Source organism: Mobula hypostoma, chromosome 3, assembly GCF_963921235.1.
Source record: "Mobula hypostoma chromosome 3, sMobHyp1.1, whole genome shotgun sequence".
NCBI classification, from domain to species: Eukaryota; Metazoa; Chordata; class Chondrichthyes; order Myliobatiformes; family Myliobatidae; genus Mobula; species Mobula hypostoma.
In genome coordinates this window covers 117,426,680-117,440,271 of record NC_086099.1, presented here as the reverse complement: position 1 = coordinate 117,440,271, position 13,592 = coordinate 117,426,680, and the positions used below count along the sequence as shown (strand labels likewise).

The following is a 13,592-nucleotide window of genomic DNA, read 5'->3' as shown; positions in this document are numbered from 1 at the left end:
ACACAATTTTCCCCAGATCAGTTGTAAAGATAGCCCAGCTAAAAGCACATATTCCACCTGGTGCTTGTTAAGTATATAGCACTGGTAGTCAACTCCAACTATGTATAAAACTGGGTTTGCTGTATGACTAAACCAACAGTCAGCATTGTCAGTTTCTACTAACTGTGGCCACTTAAAGATTCCGGGGGATCTTACAATTACTTTTTTCTCTTGAAAAGCAGAAAGACAAGTTTTTAAAAGCTTTTCAATGTTTTTGTTAATTTACCATAAAATTGACGCAAGTGTAGTTAGTAACTGTTCTGCACATATTTTAGTAATCATTTTCAGTAATCTCTTCAGGTAATTTGTCAAATCGATTAAAATGCATATTTCGGTAATAAATTCATTTTATCATACTAACCAAACTGAAACATCTTTACTCAAATTGATCAAAGAATATATTTATTTTTAAAAATTACACTTTAATATTTTGCTTGATTATCTCTTCATGGTGGATTTTAAATTGTAGTGATATATAAATTTGTGCAAAACCGCATTTCTGGAAACTAGGTGAAGTGTGAACAGTTCTGTGCCTGGTTTGCGCTGTTTACAATAATGCCTATGCACTGTTATATTTTGAAGGGCAATAGAATCTAATCTTGAAAATATTTACTAAATATTACTTTAATAATAGTTTTAATTCGACATCTCAGTGTATGAACTAAAAAGCTTAAGAAGAGAAATGTGTGTCCTGTCAAACCATATTAACCAGAGGTTAGGTTCCGGTGATGTGTCATACATTACTGGGGGAGTAATTGGCCTTTAGGTGCCAACACTGATGTCTGAATGAGTGCAGCCATTGGTTGGGTTCACCTTCACACAATGCATTGAAGTGGTTGAAAATGGAAGTGTGAAATTGAGTGCAAATAGTAGCTGTGAATGTGCTTAAAGTTGACAACCAATGTTAATTGACCTCCAATATTTCACTCCCTGGCATCTGAGTGGTTAAAGTTAAATGCCATGTGATTCTTCAGAGTTGATTCTGCTGAGATAGTTTCAGTGAAATGCAGTGGGAAACTCCACCACAGTCATATTTCAGGACGTGGGAGTATGTGAGAAGAGGGACAGTGGGAACCACCTCTATAACCCAATCTGATAGACGTGCACTCAACACACTTGTGAGAGGAAATAAAGTTCCCAACATCTGGAAACTTAGTGTGATATTCTTGTGTTGAGGATGATATATATATTATCTACAAATATGTTGTGGATGGGATGGGAGCCTGTTTCTCTGGACAGTTGACCTCTTGATGATTGAAGGTGGGATTTTCCTGGCCCTTCTCTTCTGCCTTCTTTGTCTTCATTTTAATGTCTTTATCCTGTGGGTTTGGAAACAGAAAGGTTTGTAGGAGCAAACGTCGCAGGTGAACACCGAGCTAATACAGGTAGGCTGGATAATTGAAAGCATTTTAGAAGCACCATTACCATTACTCATATATCTGGAGATAAATCACCAGGAAATTTTTGATGTTCTTCTCCTAACAACCTCTTCAACAAAATCTAAGTTCAAATGCTATGCCTGGAACGTCTGTTGATCATCCCCTGTAGTTAGGCAGCTGACTGAGAATTCAATGAAGTTTTCCAATGGCAATTGCAATCATGGGAAGTTCTGCAGTATCACAGCTTGCCTGCAGGTGGCAGTGCAACACCAGCAAACCATCACTGTGGTCAAAGAACACGAAAGGAGCCCAAAGGCATTTTCAAATGTGAAAACAACACACAGAATGCTGGAGGAACTCAGCAGGCCAGGCAGCATCTATGGAAACAAGTACAGTCAACATTTCAGGCTGAGACCCTTCAACAGGACCCTCCTGATGAAGAGTCTCTGCCTGAAATGTTGACTGTTTGGAACCGCTGGTTCAGAGGGATATCAAGCAAACACAGCAAGTGGGCATCTTGGTCTATTTGGTTTGGAGGGCCAGCTTCCATGCTGCATTACTCTGTGGTGAGAGAAATGGACATATAAATATTGACGTGTCTCCAGGACTGGGAAGTGGATCTCTGCCCAGAATGAGCGACACAGTGGTATAGCAGTTAGTGTAACGCTATGGCAACAGCACTGGCAATCTGGGTTCAATTCCACTGCTGTAAGAAGCTTGCATGTTCTTGCTGTGACTGGATGGACTTCCTCCAGGTGCTCTACTTTCCAAAGATATAACCATATAACCATATAACAATTACAGCACGGAAACCGGCCATCTCGGCCCTTCCAGTCTGTGCCGAACTCTTACTCTCACCTAGTCCCGCCGACCGGCACTAAGCCCATAACCCTCCATTCCTTTCCTGTCCATGTATCTATCCAATTTAACTTTAAACGACAACATCGAACCTGCCTCAACCACTTCTGCTGGAAGTTCGTTCCACACAGCTACCACTCTCTGAGTAAAGAAGTTCCCCCTCATGTTACCCCTAAACTTTTGCCCTTTAACTCTCAACTCATGTCCTCTTGTTTGAATCCCCCCCATTCTCAATGGAAAAAGCCTATCCACATCAATTCTATCCATCCCCCCATAATTTTGAACACCTCTATCAAGTCCCCCCTCAACCTTCTACGCTCCAAAGAATAAAGACCTAACTTGTTCAACCTTTCTCTGTAACTTAGGAGATGAAACCCAGGCAACATTTTAATAAACCTCCTCTGTACTCTCTCAATTGTATTGACATCTTTCCTATAATTTGGTGACCAAAACTGTACACAATACTCCAAATTTGGCCTTACCAATGCCGTATACAATTTCAACATTGCATCCCAACTCCTATACTCAATGCTCTGATTTATAAAGGCCAGCATACCGAAAGCTTTCTTCACCACCCTATCCACATGAGATTCCACCTTCAGGGAACTATGCACCATTATTCCTAGATCCCTCTCTTCTACAGCATTCTTCAATGCCCTACCATTTACCATGTATGTCCTATTTTGATTAGAGCTACCAAAATGTAGCACCTCACATTTTTCAGCATTAAACTCCATCTGCCATGTTTCAGCCCGCTCTTCTAACTGGCCTAAATCTCGCTGCAAGCTTTGAAAACCTACTTCATTATCCACAACACTACCTATCATAGTATCATCTGCATACTTACCAATCCCATTTACCACCCCATCATCCAGAACATTAATACATATATATGACAAACAACATTGGACCCAGTACAGATCCCTGAGGCACACCACTCGTCACTGGCCTCCAATATGACACACAGTTATCCACCACTACTCTCTGGTGTCTCGCATCTAGCCACTGTTGAATCCATTTTATTTCTTCGATATTAATGCCTAACGATTAAACCTTGCATGTGGAACCTTGTCAAAGGCCTTGCTGAAGTCCATATAGACAACATCTGCTGCTTTACCCTCATCAACTTTCTTAGTAACCTCATCAAAAAATTCATGAAGTTTTTTCAAACATGACCTTCCACGCACAAATCCCTGCTGACTGTTCCTAATCAGACCCTGTCTATCCAGAAAATTATATATACCAGTTCTAAGAATACTTTCCATCAGTTTACCCACCACTGACGTCAAACTCACAGGCCGATAACACTTATTAAACAATGGAATCACATAAGCAATACGCTAATCCTCCGGCACCATCCCCTTTTTTAATGACATTTGAAATATTTCTGTCAGAGCCCCTGCTATTTCCACACTAACCTTCCTCAAGGTTCTCGGGAATATTTTGTCCGGACCCGGAGACTTATCCACTTTTATATTCCTTGAAAGCGCCAGTACTTCCTCTTCTTTAATCGTCATACTTTCCATAACTACCCTTCTTGTTTCCTTTACCTTACACAATTCAATATCCTTCTCCTTAGTGAATACTGAATAAAAGAAATTGTTCAAAATCTCCCCCATCTCTTTTGGCTCCACACATAGCCATCCACTCTGATTCTCTAAGGGACCAATTTTATCCTTCACTATCCTTTTGCTATTAACGTAACTGTAGAAACCCTTTGAATTTATTTTCACCTTACTTGCCAAAGCAGCCTCATATCTTCTTTTAGCTTTTCTAATTTCTTTCTTAAGATTCTTCTTAAATTCTTTATATTCCTTGAACACCTCATTAACTCTAAGCTACCTATATTTATTGAAGATACCTCTCTTTTTCTGAACCAAGTTTCTAATATCCCTTGAAAGCCATGGCTCTCTCAAACTTTTAACCTTTCCTTTCAACCTAACAGGAACATAAAGATCCTGTACCCTCAAAATTTCACCTTTAAATGATCTCCATTTCTCTATTACATCCTTCCCATAAAACAAATTGTCCCAATCCACTCCTTCTAAATCCTTTCACATCTCCTCAAAGTTAGCCTTTCTCCAATCAAAAATCTCAACACTGGGTCCAGACCTATCCTTCTCCATAATTATATTGAAACTAATGGTATTGTGATCACTGGACCCGAAGTGCTCCCCAACACATACCTCCGTCACCTGACCCATCTCATTCCCTAACAGGAGATCCAACACTGCCCCTTCTCTAGCTGGTACCTCTATGTATTGCTTCAAAAAACTATCATGCACACATTTGACAAACTCCAAACCATCCAGCCCTTTTACAGAATGGGCTTCCCAGTCTATGTGTGGAAAATTAAAATCTCCCACAATCACAACCTTGGGCTTACTACAAATATCTGCTACCTCCTTACAAATTTGCTCCTCCAGTTCATGGTCCCCATTAACTGGTCTATAATACACCCCTATAAGCATCACAACACATTTCCTATTCCTCAGTTCCACCCAAATAGCCTCCCTAGATGAGTCCTCTAATCTATCCTGCCAGAGCACCGCTGTTATATCTTCCCTGACAAGCAATGCAACACCTCTCCCTCTTGCCCCTCCTATTGTATCACACCTGAAGCAACGAAATCCTGGAATATTTAGTTGCCAATCACACCCCTCCTGCAACCACGTTTCACTAATAGCTACAACATCATACTTCTAGGTGTCAATCCATGTTCTAAGCTCATCCACCTTTCTTACAATGCTCCTAGCATTAAAATAGATGCATTAAAGAAACTCTCCACCTCCTACTCTCTGTTTATCCTTAATGGAGCAAACAACTTTGTTATCTTCTTCTTCCTTGTCCCTTCTTTGGTCTGAGTGCTCCTGATCTCTGTCCCCTGCCTATCCTCCCTCACACACTGTCTACTAGCTTTCTCTATTTGTGAACTAACCTCCTCTCTCCTGGTCTCTTTAATTTGATTCCCACTCCCCAACTATTCTAGTTTAAAGTCACCTCAGTAGCCCTCGCAAATCTCCGCGCTAGGATATTGATCCCCCTAGGATTCAAGTGTAACCCGTCCTTTTTATACAGGTCACGCCTGCGCAAGAGAGGTCCCAATGATCCAAAAACTTGAATCCCTGCCCCCTGCTCCAATCCCTCAGCCACGCATTTATCCTCCATATCATTGCATTCCTACTCTCACTGTCACGTGGCACAGGCAGTAATCCCGAGATTACTACCTTTGCGGTCCTTTTTCTCAACTCCCTTCCTGATTCCCTATCTTCTTCTTTCAGGACCTCTCCCCTTTTCCTACGTATGTCATTGGTACCTATATGTACCACGACCTCTGGCTCCTCTCCCTCCCACTTCAGGATATCTTGGACACGATCAGAACCACCCTGGACCCTGGCACCAGGGAGGCAAACTACCATCCAGGTCTCCGGACTGCGTCCACAGGATCCCCTACCTGACCCCCTAACTATCGAGTCCCCTATTACTACTGCCCTCTTCTTCCTTTCCCTACCCTTCTTAGCTACAGGGCTGGACTCTCTGCCGGTGTGACCACCTGCTTCCCCCAGGTAACCACTTGTCTGCCTCCCTTTGCCCCGGTGTGACCACCTGCCTGTAACTCCTCTCTATCAGCTCTTCACTCTCCCTGACCAGATGAAGGTCATCGAGCTGCAGCTCCAGTTCCCTAACGCGGTCTCTTAGGAGCTGCATCTCGACGCACCTGGCGCAGATGTGGACGTCCGGGTGGCTGGGAGACTCCACGACCTCCCACATCCGGCACTGAGAACAACAAGCTGCCCTCACACTCATACTTCCCCCTCTCCTCAAATAAGAGCAAAAAATGAATATCAAACCTTCCTTGCCTTGCCCGTTTCCACCTAAGCCCGTTGAGCCGAAGCCCTTAAGCCTTCACTCTGCTCCCGGTTCACTCCACAGCCCGCAAACTACACTGCCTGCTATATAAGGCTGTGTTCTTTTTAAATCTTGCGCTCTTCACTCCCCGATATCACACGCCTGCGCAGTCCCGCCTCTCTGAACGTCGATGAAAAAACCGAAAAATTCAAAAAAGGCTTCCTCCGCACTCCCGCTCCAATTCTCAGACTTCCTTCTCCGAATTAAAGATGTGATTTTGTCACATGGGTGACTTTGGGCCAAAAGGACCTAGCTGTATCTCAAAATAAATTTCCCAATGGAAGACACAGATCTGGCTTTTTTTGAAAAGGAATATACCTGTGATGGAGATGCAAGAGACTGCAGGTGCTGGAACCTGACGCAAGAGGGGGTTTCAACCTGAAAAGCTGACTGTCCATTTCTTTCCTCAGATACCGCCTGACCCTTTGAGTTACTCCAGGTTTGTGTTTGTTGCTACCACTGGCAATATCACATTCCATTTTGCCTCTGAAATTCAGTTCCATTAATTTGAGTAAAAGTGTGTTTTAGCAGCAAAGAGCATTTAGCTTAGAACGTGCACACACTGCCAACTCTGTGAGAACACCAGTCTCAGAGGTCAACTTGGAGGAACACGATCCAGAAAGGAGTGTTAAGTTCCAGCTGATACAAGGTGTTGTAATTCTAGTTAGTTCTAACTCTGCATGCCTGCCTGAGGAAATTGAAGAATAATTAGCTTCATCTCAGAAAAACGCCTGTCAGACAGACTCCCTCATGTTTATGAGGTAGGTTAAAACCAGGGCTGAGAACACAAACATCATCAGGAAGAGCTGAAAGTGGGAAATGTAATAAGGAAAATAAATAGGCCAACTGGTAAATACCACCAGAGGATGGAAAATTGAGGAAAGGAATGAAAGGAATTGTACCTAATGCATGGTGGATGAATTAACGACAATCGTGTTATAAGGGATGCAATCTAATAGACATTACAGAATGATTACAAAGGAAAGTGTGACTGTAATTTGAAAGAATTTTACATTAAAAATCAGAAGTGTATGTGGTTCAACCTGGAAGCAATGATTTCAACCTGAATAAAACAAATTGGACAGTAGCAATGGAGCAGGAACTGGCTTGTGCATGTTATTCCTACTTGGCCAACATCGATGTCAGTCTGTGGCAACATGAGTTAGTTATCGTATCCTGTTCCCATGAGTCTCAATGTCACTCAAGGTGCCCTCCACTCCCATCCTTCCCTTCCCTCCCTACGTTAACAATACGTTGGAAGAAATTGGAGATGCGGTTAAGTCAGTCTTTGACGCAAGACGATATATAGCATAGCCTTCAACTCCCCATAAAAATAGATAGTGCAGGTCAAGCCCAAGCCCTCATTGAGTACCTCTGGGTGATCGGCTGTATCAGTCCAGCAGAAACAGCACACCAGGTCCTTCTTTGTGATCAGAAGCTTCGTATCCACCTCTCTCTTGCTTTTTCCTGTGAGAATCAGTCAACAAGATTCAGAGGGACTCACTGGGAGAAACACATTCAGTCCCTAAAGCTCACGGTAAACAGAGAACAGAGCCGTAAGTAATTGTTCCCCATGAAAAAACAAATCAGCTACTTTGCCATAGAAAGGTGCAGATTTGGGAAGGTTTCTGAAGCAAGGCTTTATTTTTTTCAAACCTATAAAGGAGTTTTATCTTAATGGAAAGAACTTCATACAGATAATTTGTGCTTCACTTCTGTTATGGCAGTATGGCTTTAAATGGTACAGTGATGGAAAACATTAATTTTAATAAAATTGGTGTCTTATTGAACCAATATTGAAAGAAAACCAACTTTATTAAAACAATTTAACAATAGCCAGTCTGCTTCAACATGAGTGAATTAAAATAAACTTGCATTCTTCCATACAGAGTGACAATTCTGTCTCTGCTTGGCTTCATTAACAATGCCTTGGAATCAAAATAATCACATCTTTGCAGTACCAAATTAGCATGCAACCATCTATCTAGCTTCTTGTAGACCAATTAGTCGATCCCATTCACCCGCTTTCCTGTGTAACAGATGTTGATTTCTTTTCCCATTTGTACTTTTCAGTCTTGATTGATTGTTTCACCAATAGGCAGTGTGCTCCAGATCATAAACAGGCAAAAACTTTCCGATGCACCCGCGCCCCCCCCCGTGATTTTTACTGATTCTTTAAAGTTCCCAACTCCTTGCTCCTTCCACTAATGGGAATAGTTTCCCTCTTCTTACCCTGCCTAAACCAGGCCCTTTTTTGTACACTTCTGTCAAATCCCCTCTAAATCTGCCTCCACCCTTCAGGGAAATAGCCTCAGTCTGTTTCACCTTTGGAGGTGAAATCCTTCAACCATACATTTACTGCCCCTTGTCCAGGACGTAGAAAATATGGAGCATCAAAGTTATCCCGGCTGTGAAGGAAACATGATGGCAAATGCAGGACTTACACTCATTCCTGTCAGGACAGTGATGAGAAGTTATGCCAAGTGTGAATCTCCAGCACATTTCCTCACAAGTCTGGTGCAACTGCACACAATTCCAAAACAAATCAGCTCGGGTGACTATGAAACCCTATCTTGTTTCCATAAGCGGGGGTCATGTTTGGAGTCCACAGCCTGTTTCTCTGCTAATGGGTAACTGGCACAAAGTAGGACACACGGGTGCCATTCAGACCCGATGGATCGTGTCTCATTCCAAGATCATTCCTCCGAGGACGGGCATTTAGTTCAAAGGATGGAATTCCAAGCTTATTCATATTCAAACATGTGTCCAAAAAACAGATTTCTCTGTCAGCACGAGGCTCCTGGATAGCAACACATTATTTTTTTAACACATTCAGAGAGAGATTAAAGTTTTGTTATTCTGCCACAGGTGAAGAGTTGCTAGTATAGAATACACAAACCTGTCAGCAAGCTGATGATGAGCCCAAGAATCAAGACAATCATGGTTGCTATTGGGTTCAAGTAGAGGTAGGAGATTGAATACCACGTGCTTGCAATTTCTGGCCTGAAATCAAAGAAGTGAGTTGGATTTAACTACGACAAAGATTGCATTGGTTAATGTGGTTACAAATATAAGTAGGAAAGGGAAATACGGGAAGTAATTTTCCAAAATCTTCTCCCTACAATCCGAACATTGGTTCAAATCCAAGTCAAGCTGGTGGGTGTTTGGAAACACAATACAGTGCAGGATCTTGACCTGATATGTCCACAGTCTTGCCTCCACAGGTGCTGCTCAAACTGCTGGCAGCTTATTTTATTTATTAATTAGTCTTTCTCAGCCTAATATAAAATGTGTTGGTGCAATTTCACACCAAGGCATTGCTGTGACTGAACAAGCAGCTCTGGAGCTAATAATTCAGGCACATTAGCCTCTGGGAAGATGGAAGTGATAGAAGACTGCAATTGGAAAACAGCTTGTACTGGGCCAGTGCATTAGTGTACGGTTAACTAAGCAGGATCAACCCTGGTCTTGAATCTGAAACCTTGGGTTGGTCTGTGTGTAGGACATAAAACCAGATTTGTACATGGTCTAGCATCTGAAAGCAACACGTTCTGCCACCAGCCTATGTGTAGGATGTTAAACCAGCAGGTACTGGTGTCCATCCATGATCCAGGATCTTAAACTATGCACTGGGATGTGAACCAGTAGGCACTGGTTCACATCCAAGTCTGGCATCTAAAACCAGCAGATCTCAAAACAGCCTTGGCCAACTTGGGGAGGGGGGTCTACTGCTGGGGGTGAAAGACAGGTGGAGTTGATACTCACAGTGGAACAAGTTACTTTGGTATTGGTACTGGCTACCCACACCATCTGTAACTGTGTTAGTGAGAGGCAGCAATGCTCTCAGTGCTAGGCTTGAAATGCACAGGAAAGTGGGGTAATTCCCATATCCAATACACTTCTGCCTGGTAATTTCAGTGAAAGCAGGCTAATCTGTATCAACAGAATACAATTTTAACAGGAAGACAAACTGCATCACTTCTGAAATCCGAGTCACATGAGCTCCTGGCTTTGATCTATCCAAGTCCGACATTACCTGAAGTTCAGCTCTGGTTCATGAGTTGTCCCCCAGCTGCTCTCATTCATAGGTGGTGCAGGTGTGGTGATGTTGAACAGGCACCCCTCAACGCTGAGGGGCAGGGGTCGCGTTTTCTCAGGCAGTGGCGGGTAGACCTGTCCACCAATTCCAACCCATAATGTCAATGCGAGGCTGACAACCAGGCCAGATATTGCGCCCTGTTATAAAATGCAACATTAACAATTTCCATTTATATATCTCCTTTAATCATGTCAAAGTCTTTCCCAGGGGAAACAGGGGAGCTGTGTTTGCGGCAGGTTACCAAAGAGATAGGTTTTAAAGGATATCTTAAAAAGAAGAAATGAAAGTAGAGATAGCAAATTCTGGAAACTGAGGCCTTGACATCTGAAGCCATAAAAAGCAAAGGCTTTACGCAGTTCTCCAGATCTGGGATTTACTGCAAGTATACATTTATTATGCATCGCTAATTGCCCTTGAGACATTGATGATGAGATGCCTTCTTGAACCACTGTTCTCCTGATGAAGAAACTTCAATAGTCCAGAGAAGCAATGAGTTTAGTCAAAAAGAAAAAGGAAAAGTACGTAAAGCTTTGGATGTTTGGATCAAACGAAACTCATGGGGAGCCAGAAAAGAACTAAAGAAGGGAATTTGGAAAGCCAGGAGAAGCCATGACAAGTCCTTGGCAAGTAGGATTCAGGTGAATCCTAAGGCATTCTGTACATACATCAAGAGTAAGAGGATGACTCAGGAGAGGATGGGATCACTCAAGGATAAAGGGGGGTTGCTGGGCCGGAAGGGCCTACTCCGTACTGTATACCCCTAAGTAAATAAATAGACACAACTCTAGTTAGGCCGCACCTGGAGAATTGCATACAGTTCCTGTCGCCCCACTACGGGAGGAATATTGAAGCTTTGGAGAGGATGCAGAGGAGGTTTACCAGGATGCTGTCTGGATTAGAGAGCATGTGCTATAATGAGAGGTCGGACAAACTTGGGTTGTTTTCTCTGGAGCGCCGGAGACAGAGGGGAGATCTGATAGAGTTTTATAAGATTAAGAGGGGCGTAGATGGAGTAGACAGACAGTACCTTTTTCCCAGGGTTGAAATGTCTAATACCAGAGGGCTTGCATTTAAGCTGAGAGTGGGTAAATTCAAAGGCGATGTGAGAGGCAAGTTTTTACACAGAGAGTGGTGGGTGCTTGGAATACAATACCTGGGGTAGTGACAAAGTGTTCTAGAAGTGTTCTAGCACTTAGAAAGGCCCATTAAATATTGGCATTCCACAGGCCTACCTATTATTTTGTTGAGGCACACTGCTAGAAATGTTTGCTTTCCTTCGTTAGCAGGGCCAGGCAGTGGAAGCTCCAGATATTGATCAGAAGGATGTGAGGAACCAGGTACTGAGGGAATATCTATTGGTACTTTTGTCTGACATGCAAGGTGCTCGGCACAGAGGACAGATTTGCACTGAAGGTTTTGATGGGAATTTATATACTGGCCATCACTGCTTTCTAGCCATGGTCACAGATAAGATACACACTTTGAGAGAAGGTTTCCCTTGTGTCCATAACCATATCATGATGCACTGCAGATCCTCATGATACGTGTACCATCACTGGCTCTGTATGACTTAGAAAGTTTCCCTGCTTGCTGGCCCTGTCTGCTACTCAGCACCAAAGCAGAAAGGACGGGAACTCTGCTCTCCTTGAATAGAGGGCTCCTGTAACCTCACTTGAGCCAAGCATTGTGATAGCAACAGCCTGGCTCTATGAGGCATTACAATACTGTGAGCTATTACATTGATTGTTATGAGCAAAACATTCTGGCCTGTGTTGTATGAGATGCTTAGAAGAATGCAGCCATCACTTCCCCTCAGGATAGTTCTCCCAGAAAAGCCAGCTTTCTGCCCTGCCTCCTCCCACTCTTCCGGTATTTTACTGTCATTCTCCTCCCTCTAATACTGAAGGCCAGCAGGTATGACAAGCAAGCACTATTGTGGACGTGCGTGAGCCCAAGTGAAAGGAGCATACTTTCAAGTCTTTTGAAGGTCCAACGCCATTGGCCAGATCATTTTGCTGAAATGCCACAACATTATCCTAAAAGCAAATGATTCACACAGAGTTAAAGTGAATTGATACTGGGAAGAAGAGGCACCTTGGAACTGATAAGGTACTTACTTGGAACCTATGAGATACTTACAGTTGAATTGGCCCAGGGGAATATCATGCCTAACAAAAAGAATCCAAGCAGTGGACCTCCAATAATCCCAAAGATAGTGAGGGCTGCCTGCAAAATAGGAAAAGGTGTAGAGACGATTCATTGGTATGATTCATGTTGTAGGGGTCCACAGACCCCTCTGTTAATGGTAGGGGGTCTATGGCTTAAAACAGGTAGGAAACCCTCCTGCCTCAAAGAACCTAGTGAACAGATCCTGAGAGAAGATTCTTCTGCCTCTTTCCCAAAACTGAGAACTGTCTGTGGACAAATAACATCACCAAATACTGTAAATATTTCTATTTAGCTTTATTGTGAATGACAAATGCAGGGGCAGCCAGGAGTCAGAGAATTTTCAGGAAACTCCCAAATGATGGTTAACCAAATTTCATCCTCCTGGATTGTAATGAAATAATCCAGGATACTTGATGTTCTCCTAATTTCTTTATGGAAAGGAGAATCAGTTTTTAAAATACCTCTTTGACTATTTCCTTTCACAAGTATAGAAGTAGATGGGAATAAACCACAGGCTCCAGGCAGGTGTGATAAAATGTCACAGTTCCATATAGGATCTCATCTATTACCTACTGGATCATTCTGTGCTGATATACCTAAGTTCTACCTGAAACTTATCTTTAATGTTATCCCATTGTTCAGTACAGTTTCACCTGCCAATCTTTGGCTCCGCTTTGGTTTGACTAGGTCCTATCTCATCCCATTGAAGTTCGCTCTCTTCCAATGAGAAAGTTATACTTTGGCCTGCTTCTGGTTATTCCCCTTCCCCATTACTAATTTAAACCTCACGCATTGTCAGCTCAAAGCTGTCTATCAAACGAGGATTGTGTCCGTCCTAAAGGTTCCAAACATTTGGTGCTTGAGCTGACCAGCAAAACCTTACTCGTTACAGTTTTGCAACATTATGACCACTTGCATTAAAGTGGACTTTATTTCTGTGTTCTAATTGTGTTTGCTTGTAAAAATTGTGTATGATTAGTGTTCAATTTGTATTTTTCTTCTGAATGCTTCTGATTCGATGTTAAGTGTCCACGATGCTGCTGCGAGTCTGTTTTCATTGCACCTGTGCAGACATGTACTTGTGCAGATGACAATAAACTTGACTTTGACTTTGGTACCTCCATCCACTTACCATCCCA

The 13,592-nt window shown here is 42.7% G+C and overlaps 1 protein-coding gene across 1 annotated transcript in view; it reads right to left on the bottom strand.

Moving 5' to 3' along the window:
- Nucleotides 1–424: 424 nt before the first annotated feature.
- The window catches only part of slc5a8l (solute carrier family 5 member 8, like), a 68,864-nt gene continuing 55,696 nt past the window's right edge, over nt 425–13,592 (bottom strand). Inside the window, exons 11-15 of the mRNA XM_063043624.1 lie at nt 12,424–12,510; nt 10,222–10,421; nt 9,085–9,188; nt 7,558–7,652; nt 425–1,358 (exon numbers count right to left, since the gene is read on the bottom strand). Coding sequence (XP_062899694.1) covers nt 1,233–1,358; nt 7,558–7,652; nt 9,085–9,188; nt 10,222–10,421; nt 12,424–12,510 — 612 coding nt within the window. The 3' untranslated portion in view covers nt 425–1,232. The remainder of the gene's footprint in view (nt 1,359–7,557; nt 7,653–9,084; nt 9,189–10,221; nt 10,422–12,423; nt 12,511–13,592) is intronic.